Below are 9,879 nucleotides of genomic sequence, written 5' to 3' on the forward strand. Positions count from 1 at the left end.
CTTATTTACACCAGGGATTTTAAACAAACTCTTCTCAGTTTCCCAATTTGCCTGAGGGTCAAAATATTTGTAAAAGAAAATTTCTAAATAGAAATATCATATCTTCCTTACCCACAAACATATCTGAGTCTTATACCTTTAAAATACATTACTTTTCAAGAAAAAAAATATTATTACTATAATATAATTATAATATTATAATATAATTTTTTTATATTATAATTATATTTTTTAGTCTTTGTTGCTCCAAATAACAATTTTACAACCTGGACTAACATTGTCTTGTCTTTAAAAGGTACAATTACAATATTGTATGACACATATTGACTCGTCTGTTATCTTTATGGTTTTATTTATTCTTAAATGTTTTCCCATTGTGTGTGGCCAAACTTTACATTTTTATATTGCTCTAATATATCTTTTATTAATTTTTGACAAAAAAATATGTAAATATACTTATCATGAAATGTTTTCTGCCCAGCTTTCAGCAAGTCTTTTTAGACTTGCAAAAAGACTAGAAAATACAAATTAGATCAAATTTGTTTTATCTCCCATTATTTGAATTAACCCATTGTTGCACAAAGCTAAATCCTCAAGCAAGCAAAAACATTTTTTGTGAATTAAGGGATTTTTCTAAATTTAAATTTGACATTTTTAATCACTCATTTCTCCTGTGACACTTCAAAAAAGTGCTTTAACACAAAGTGAAAGTAAACCAGATTAACAAGATATGTTCTAAAGTCATCGTACAACTGAATTTCTAAATATTTCCAAATCAGAAAAGGTTGGGACAGTATGGAAAACGCAAATAAAAAAGAAAGTCATGTTTTCTGAATTTACATAGACTTGTATTTCAATGCAGACAATACAACAAATATTATTTAATGTGTTCTTCCTGATTTTTTATGCAATTTTGGTTCTTGCAAAACATTTGTTTAAAAAGTTGGAACAGTAAACCATTTACCACTTTGTAATGTTAACATTCCTTTTCACAACACTTCAAAGACCTTTAGGGACTAAACGTCCAAGTGATGAAGTGTTTCAGGTGTCTTAAGTCTTAAGATGGCCAACAATATAGCGTCTTCAAAAAGTGCTTCAAAATTCACCATACATTCTCTATTATAGACAGGTCAGGACTGCAGACAGGCCAGTCAAGTACCTGTATCTTCTTCCTATGCAGTCAGGACTTTGTAATATGTGCAGAATGTGGTTTAGTTTTGTCTTGTTGAAATATGCATAAGTTGATACTGAAATATTTTATGTTAATATTGTCTGCAATGAAATACAATTCAAAGTACAACTACAAAATTGTATCATGTTAACACTTTATTTACAGTCAGACATTAAAATATGCAGAACATTAAAATAGTAAATATTGCAGAAGAACCTGTGTGTTACCTGAGTATGCGTGTCATGGCATGTCTGGCAGCATAATGGAGTGGGGTGTTGTGTTGATACGGTTCCCCATATGAGGTATTGGGGTCTAGAGACTCTTTGAACTGAGGGTTGCCCTCGTAGAGCTGATAGGCCAGAACCTCATCTCCACTGATCAGTGCCTTGCGGAACTTGGTGGCTGTGTTCCCCATCTCTTGCTTGCCAGCTCTCCAGAACAATCAGACCTCTTCAGCCTGTGGGCCTACAGACCGCCGACATGGTGTGCTTCCTAAAAACAAGACCAAAATGAAAAATGCAATGCAATAAAGTGAAAAGTAGCATAACTGAGTTTGGTACAATGTCTCATGTTCTCACTAAAGACACATTTTTAAATAATAAACACTTTTTTTTTAATTACTATTAAAAAAGAAAATGGGCACTGGGCTGTGATTTTTATTTAGAATTTCCCGATCTGGTCCAAAAAGTTTGTTTCAGGACTCAGGACAGAACAGACAGTTCTAACCAGCGGGCCCATGTCATATACAGTACAGATACTTAATAAATGACCCACTATAAATTAAAATAATTCAAATATGCTTTTTGTTTTCATAAGCTTTGAAGTTGAATATAAATTCCGCTTTTAAATAATAGGTCACCTATAGCTTTCGCTTGAGGCTGTGTTTAAAATTACATCAATGCTTTCAAAGTGCACTGAGAAGGGAATGCAATTGTACACATGAAGATTGTTAAAACTAAACTGTAAAAATAGTTTAAAAACAAATTACACCTAAGAGACAAGACCTTAATGCTTTTCAATCATTCAAACTTTAAATGTTAGAAGGTTCTAAATGAATAGGGCATAGGGGGAATCATTGGGAATAGAACACACCCGGGAACTATGTTTCATATTCAAACTACAGCTCCAGAGCTGTAGTTGTGAGAGCTCAAGTTTGCGACGCAGTTTTGCGAATGTTCATTGGAACGACGGATTTGGAAAACGGCAATTCAACAAACTATGCTTTTAACGACGGAACTGGCAACCTTAGTTGGCTAACGGTGCTTTTGGGAAACGCACCCCTGCTTTGTTACTGTTTGCACTGTAGGGTTTTAGGTCAGAGAAAAGCCCACTATAGATAAAATTGTATTGAAACAGGTCACTGTTAACCGAGGGGTTTTTGACAGAGAGAGAAAAGATATTTACAAACCTATTGAGAAATAGTTTTCAAAATGCAAGAAAGACGTATTATAAAGACCTCAAAGAATCATTTCAACTTCAATTGGAATCCAATGTTAACTTTAAAATAAAAACAAAAAATGGTAATATTACAAAAATCTTTACTTTTTTGACAATATTCACAATTTCCAGTATTCCTAGCCCAAACTTGTAGTGCTAGCGAATCACAATTTCCACAAAATAATTTTTTTGAGCAGCAAATCAGCATTAGAGAAATGACTTCTGAGTGATCATATCACCCTGCAGACACTGTAATTCACTGAAATATGTTTGGTTCAAATAAATGCATTCTTGGATAATTATTTAAAAAATTTATAACAAAAAACTACCCAAACCGAAAATAATCCTACTTAAAGATATATTAAATGTATAACTGTTAGAAACACATGTAGTCAAAACCTGAGGAAGGATCAGGCCAGAAGTGCTTAATCTGGGCAAACAATATCCCCACCACAACCAACCGGCACAAAACAAAATCACGTGTTAAACCACATGAGAGAGGCCTGACAGAAGCAGATGCTAAACGTGTCCCACTTCACATGTGTGTCCTTTAGTAGACCTGTGAGAGCGCGGCCACCTCTCACAGCTGATCTAAAACCAGCACATCGACAAGAATCCCTGTCAACCGTCCAACAAGCAAAATTAACACAGGTCTTGGATCAGAAGCAGACAGCTAATTGTCTCAACACAGTGACTCAATCTCCACAGGAGCTGGTGAGGAAAGAAACAGACTTCCTCCAGGAACACTAGGGGCTTCCGGCTCCCTCTGCCAACTGCTGTCGTCCTACTGCGAGCAGGTTCTGTCGAGGGGCAGGATTCAGCAGGGCAAAAGTTATGCCCCCACAAATGCCATCTGTCAACATGGACACCTGAGGTATCAGTTGTGGTTGTATTTACGCTCGCATTACTTGCTTAAAATCTTAAACAGACGCTAAAAAAATAAACAGGAACATGACACAAAAATTGACACACATAGATAATCTCATGGGTGAAACAACTCGTCCGGCCTAGTTTCATGGCTAACCTTTTTGGTGGGCCTTGGGTTGGCTTATATAGAGCGATAAGTGTGAACTATATTTTAAAAAGGGATGTCAAAGCATTAAAAGTGGAAGTGTACATAAAATGACCATTCGTGTTACTCTAGGGCTGCACAATATATTGTTTCCGCATCGATATCGCAATGTGATCTTTACATAGTCACATCACAGGATATGCAGTGTTGAGTTCATATTATAATTTATCATTTGCATGTGTTTTTGATTCCTGTGATTGTATAGTGATTTTTAAAAGCATTCAGGCATAACAATGATAAATTTTTTTGAATTATTTTGATTTTTATCATTCAGTTACTGTACTTGAATACTGTTAAACTTGGAAAACAATAACATAAAACATAAAAAAATTTTAACATAAAAAGCTTTATTTCAATTGTATCTTTTTCCTGACTGTATATTTATAGATTGTTAGGCATGAAAATACTCAAAACACATGCACATACAGAAATGCACTGCACATAACACAGACCACATAGAAAATGTGTCAGGACCCCAAAATGTTTATGGATTGTTTATTAAATTTATCATTAATTAATTCATCAATCTCTGACTAAACACATACATAAAATACAATATATGCAAAAGCAGAAATGAACTGCAAATAGGACAGGCAAGGAAAATGTGTCAGGGGACCCCAAATATTTTATAAATGTATTAGATTTTTTGGAAATGCACTCCCACTGCAGAATCAGCCCAATAAATCTAACATTATAAATTCTTTTCAAATGTAGATATTCCATCATATGGTGAAATAGTGTGTATCGCAATATATATCGCAAAATAAAAAATATTGCAATGTTAGATTTTTTCAAGATATTTTTCAAGAAACTAGTACTCAGTTAAAATTACATTTTAAAGGCTTAACTAGGTTAATTACATTAACTAGGCAGGTTAGGGTAATTAGGCAAATCATATACTAATGGTTTGTTCTGTAGACTATCTGGAAAAAAGACGCTTAAAACATCTGTAAACATCATTGGGGAAAATTTTAGAAAAGAAAAAAATTTCAAAGGGGGCTAACAATTCTGACTTTAACTGCGTATTATATATATATATATATATATATATATATATATATATATATATATATATATATATATATATATATATATATATTTATATATATATATATATATATATATATGTGTGTGTGTGTGTGTATATACATGTATATATATGCTTGTGTGTGTGTGTGTGTATACATGTATATATATGCTTGTGTGTGTGTGTGTGTGTGTGTGTGTGTGTGTGTGTATATACATGTATATATATGCTTGTGTGTGTGTGTGTGTGTGTGTGTGTGTGTGTGTGTGTGTGTATATACATGTATATATATGCTTGTGTGTGTGTGTGTGTGTGTGTGTGTGTGTGTGTGTGTGTGTGTGTGTGTGTGTATATACATGCATATATATATGCTTGTGTGTGTGTGTGTGTGTGTGTGTGTGTGTGTGTGTGTGTGTGTGTGTGTGTGTGTGTATACCCAACACTGCTCAAACAAACACTGAAACCCTCTTCCTTCATGGAGAAAAACTTCCACATTGCCAACATCTTTTCTTCCCTCTAGCATGATGTGCACATCTGCTGTGTGTGACATGTAAGGTCATGTGGAAGAAACTAATCAAAACTCTCAAGGCCTCAACACACATCTGAAGTCCATCAACCAGGGGAAGTAATCTAGGATTTATCAGCCAATAATTTATTCCCCTATGGGACCATAATGGTAATATAAAAAGAGCATTTGTCGCCAGATAGCGATATACTGTGCTTTGCTTTACAATAATATATTTTGAAGAGTGTTGACAAATAAGCACTTTTGGTTACCAATGACTTCCATTGTATAAAGAAAGTAGGCTAAGTCATATTTGGAATGACATGAGGACCAGTATATCAGCCAAAGATTAGCAAGACACCAAACCATAAAGTCAATCATTAAGCAACTAGAAATCGGAGAGTAACTAGATTATATCTTCACACTCAAACACAATGTTATTCCTTTAACATCAAAGTGGCCACGATCTGCAGGGCACTGTAATGCTCTCGTCACAATCATAAAAATATATTGCCATGGTAACCATTGTTTCCACTATAAAACAGCTGCTTCTCCCATAACACTTTGATCATTTCAAAACCTCTTCAAAAAAGTACACTTGTGTTTTTGTTCAACAGCTGGGATTTGTTTTTATCTTATTAGTGTTTTTTCTCAATCTTAAAAAAAATGAGTATAAAAGGACATTCCTAAATGAAATTCCATAAAGCACAACAAATGTTTACGAAAAACTTTTTTTCAAAAGTAACAAAATAATAACTGACCATTTTTAAAGAAAGACGTGTTGTGAGATATGAGGTCTTGACCCATTTTTGGATTCATCTTCAATGCCTCCTCCATCTTACATGCTCAATAATGTTCATGTCTCATGACTGGGCTGGCCAATCCTGAAGCACCTTGAACTTTGATGTGGAGGCTGAAGTATAAGTGCTATCCTGATGAAGAATTTGCCCTTTCCTGTGGTTTGTAATGTAATGGGAAGCACGAATGTCTTGATACAGCAGGCTGTTTATGTTTCCATCTACTCTGCAGATCTCTCGCACGCTCCATACAGAATGTAACCCCAAACCATGATTATTCCTTTACCAAACTTGACTAATTTTTGAGAATCTTGGCTTCATGCGAGTTCCAATAGGTCTTCTGCAGTATTTGTGATGATTAGGATGCTATTCAACAGCTGATTCATAGGAAAAATCTACCGTCTGCCACTTTCCCAAATGATCAACTAGAACTCAAGTTATATCTTGTTGCTCTTACTGGGATCAACAACAAGACTTCTGTCAGGTAGTGTACATAAAAAGTAGAATTATATAATAAGAAATATAATAACAAGCTGTTTTAACTTTTAAAATTTAATGAAAGTGAATGAGACCAGAAATCTAGAGCCAAATAGATTCCAATGGCTGTGCCTGCTCATATGTGAAGAATAAGGTCAATATAATAATTTCATAGCTCGTTCCTCACAAAAACTATGTGGAAAAAATGATGTAATGTGCATCAATTATAAGGTTAGAAAGCCAACTTTTAATCACCTGATTGGTTAAAGTGATGCAAGGACGACATCAAAACCAAGAAGATGTGGGATACTGTGAGATTTTACTTAAGAGTTTATTATAGAGACTTACAATTATAATTACAAAACTGTCTAGACCAGGGGTGTCCAAACTCGGTCTTGAAGGCCTGGTGTCGAGCTGACTTTAGCTTTAACTTGCTTCAACACACCTGCATGGAAGTTTCTAATATATCTTGTAAGAGCTTGATTAGCTGGTTCAGGTATGTTTGATTTTTGTTGGAGCTAAACTCTCCAGGACAGCGGCCCTCCAGGACACCCCTGGTCTAAACTGTTCATACCATGATGATACTTGAACATAACAATAACTGAACAGACATGCATCCTGGTGTTCTTATGTAGCTACTTTTTGCAACGGCTTATATAAAATATACATTCAACTGGCAATTAAAGTATTGCCAAGACACGTTTACCACAGATGTCATTTTACTCTAAAAAAATGGTAAATCCAAAGGGAAAATCTTGAAGGAACCTTCATGTCATCTTATACTTTCAAGATGAAAATGTGACATTCAAGTGGTAGCTCCTGATATAATTGGAATTGTGAGATTTGGGCAACACCTAACGTCTAAATGTTTATTGAGGGAGTCAGGTGGAAAAACTTTTGATGCTGGGGAAAAAAAATACAACTTATGAGCGAGAGTTAATAATATGACATAAACACAGCTATTCTTCCGGTTTTTGATATCATCCCTGCACCACTCTATTTCTGTCAACTGCCAGTCATGTGACGTCAGCATCCACAGGTGGGCATCCAATGTGCATCAAAACAGCTTTTTCTAGAAGCCCTGGTTAATCTGGAGTCTTGTGGATAGTTTTAATTAAATATCTCTGTTATTATGTTTTTATTTTCAACTGTTGCACCTTTAATCAAGAGTAACGTTAATCCCAAAACACGTCTGTCAGCCTAAACAAGATTTGACACTGAATCAGTTATGGCTCGGTAGCAACAACAACAACAATTGTAGTAACTAAGGCATAACGTGATAACGTTTGTAAGGGTAATAAGAAGGCACGTAACGTTTATTTTTTCCGGCTGGAGAGTGAAATGCTCGGTATGCAGGAAGTCAGCTGTTGTGTTTGTGTTGTTCCAGATTCTTTGCGCTGTTTATAGCAAACGTCGATTTCCTAGAAGGGGCAGGGCGACGTGTTTACGGCTTCAGCCATTTACATAAACATTTCATAGATTACACAGTCGAATCACGAGAAAATCAACACTGGACTGGACAGTCGTGTATTGCAAAACATTATTATTTACACTGATAAAAATAGTAACCGGGGCGTGTTTTCAGTGTTGCTGGTCAGTTTTTTTAGCTTGATGGTTTTGTTTCCACTGCGTTCCATTTTGCGCAAAAAAGCATTTGTTACTTGTAATTATAAATTAAATCTATTAGCAGTCCGCTTTTCCAGCTCGTTTGTGTTCGGATCAGTCATGATAACTGAGTTAGCTTGGCAACTTGTCATTATAAAACCAGATGTTACCGAAAAAACAGAGACACACACGTTTAGCCAGTATATATAGACTAACGTTATAGATTAACTATAAGAAAGAAACTCAATTTAATCGCTGTCGACTGGTGGACTTGTTGTTATGACACATAAACGTATTGATAACACTGCATGTCGTTACAAACAAGTAACGTTAATTCCACCGATGGAGCATAACTGAATATAAATAACATGCTTACCCAATTAGCACGATGACAGCTGTCGTTTTTTCTCTTCTTTTAGACCCTGAATAATTTCGCAGTTAACTGATGAAACAGTGTTGACTCCAAATAAAAAATCTGCTTCTCGCCTTTGTTGTGAACGGTCCTCGGCCGCCGTGAAGCCTCCGTCAATCACGCGCCGCTGGCCTCACTGAAATTCCTTATTTCAAAATAAGAGACCCATCAGTCGCGCGCCCGTTGAAGAAGCACAGCCGAACAGATGTAAATACAGGAAGGGTGGTTTTTTGAGGCTAAGGTAGCTTTTTCACAGAAGACTAAAACGCCTAGAAACGTTTCTAAAAGTGATGTTCCAAATTAACTTTTTATTGACATATTTAAAGTATATCAGTTAAATAGAGTAAAATAATGAATTTACACATTCATTCATTCATTCATTCATTTCTTTTCGGCTTGGTCTTTTTCTTAATCTGGGGTCACCACAGTGGAATGAACCGCCAACTTACCCAGCATATGTTGGGTCATCACTGGAAAACATCCATACACACTCATTCACATACAGACAATTTTAGCTTACCCAAATTATTTGCATTAGGGACTTTTTAAATATAACCACAACTTATGTAGGCCTATGTTTGCAGTTTCCATTTCACAGTACTTTTTATTAACTATAGTTATTTATATTTTTTAAAGGAAATAATCATTAAATAAACTTTATTCATTAAAATAATGTACTTAGTAAATGCAAAATTAAGAAATGTCAGAATATGCTACTGAAGGAAAGGAGTGAATCACTTTAATTAAATGCAGTTTTGCTAGTTCTGTGTATTTATGTTTTTTTAACTGTTAACAATTTTATAGAAAAAATATTTATTTACTTAATAAAGAAAGTATTTGGGTAATATTTGTGCATTTTTTAATATAAAAATAAAATTATTTCCAGTAGCCTATGACTAGGGCCAGACGGAGTCTGCAGACATTTTTTGTTATTTCTGCAGAGAATTTTGGAAAAAAATCTGCAGATTTCTGCGGAATTGTTTTGGGAATATCATAACTAAAACCTTTATATATGAAATAAAAAAATAATATCTTTTTAACTTTTATTTAATGGTTAAAATGTAAATCCAATTAGATTCACTTTATTTGGTAAATAAAGCAAGCTTGTCAAATAATATATCTAGTAAAGGACAGAAAATAATACTGTACAAACTGCATTGTACATAAATCAGATGAACATTTTCATAGTAGTCAATATTATTACTGAAATTAATAAAAAAAAAACTGAATAAATATAGATGTACACACATTTACTCAAGTAAATAAACAGAATTAAAGATGGGCTAAAAATCTGCGGAAGTCTGCATGCGCAGATTCCGGGTGGGCCTACCTATGACTATCCGACTAGCTAAAAATGACTATTTTCTAAACATTTT

General features: G+C 34.5%; 1 protein-coding gene across 2 annotated transcripts in view; it reads right to left on the reverse strand.

Annotated features, from left to right (window-relative positions):
• The window catches only part of ankib1b (ankyrin repeat and IBR domain containing 1b), an 80,553-nt gene extending 71,938 nt beyond the window's left edge, over window positions 1-8,615 (reverse strand). For both annotated transcript variants that reach the window (XM_009292183.4, XM_068214103.1), the window contains exons 1-2: window positions 8,468-8,615; window positions 1,399-1,663 (exon numbers count right to left, since the gene is read on the reverse strand). In XM_009292183.4, the coding sequence (XP_009290458.1) occupies window positions 1,399-1,586 (188 nt within the window). In that variant the 5' untranslated portion in view covers window positions 1,587-1,663; window positions 8,468-8,615. The remainder of the gene's footprint in view (window positions 1-1,398; window positions 1,664-8,467) is intronic.
• Window positions 8,616-9,879: the final 1,264 nt, after the last annotated feature.

The sequence above is a fragment of the Danio rerio genome, chromosome 16 (genome assembly GCF_049306965.1).
Source record: "Danio rerio strain Tuebingen ecotype United States chromosome 16, GRCz12tu, whole genome shotgun sequence".
In the NCBI taxonomy this organism is placed as follows: Eukaryota; Metazoa; Chordata; class Actinopteri; order Cypriniformes; family Danionidae; genus Danio; species Danio rerio.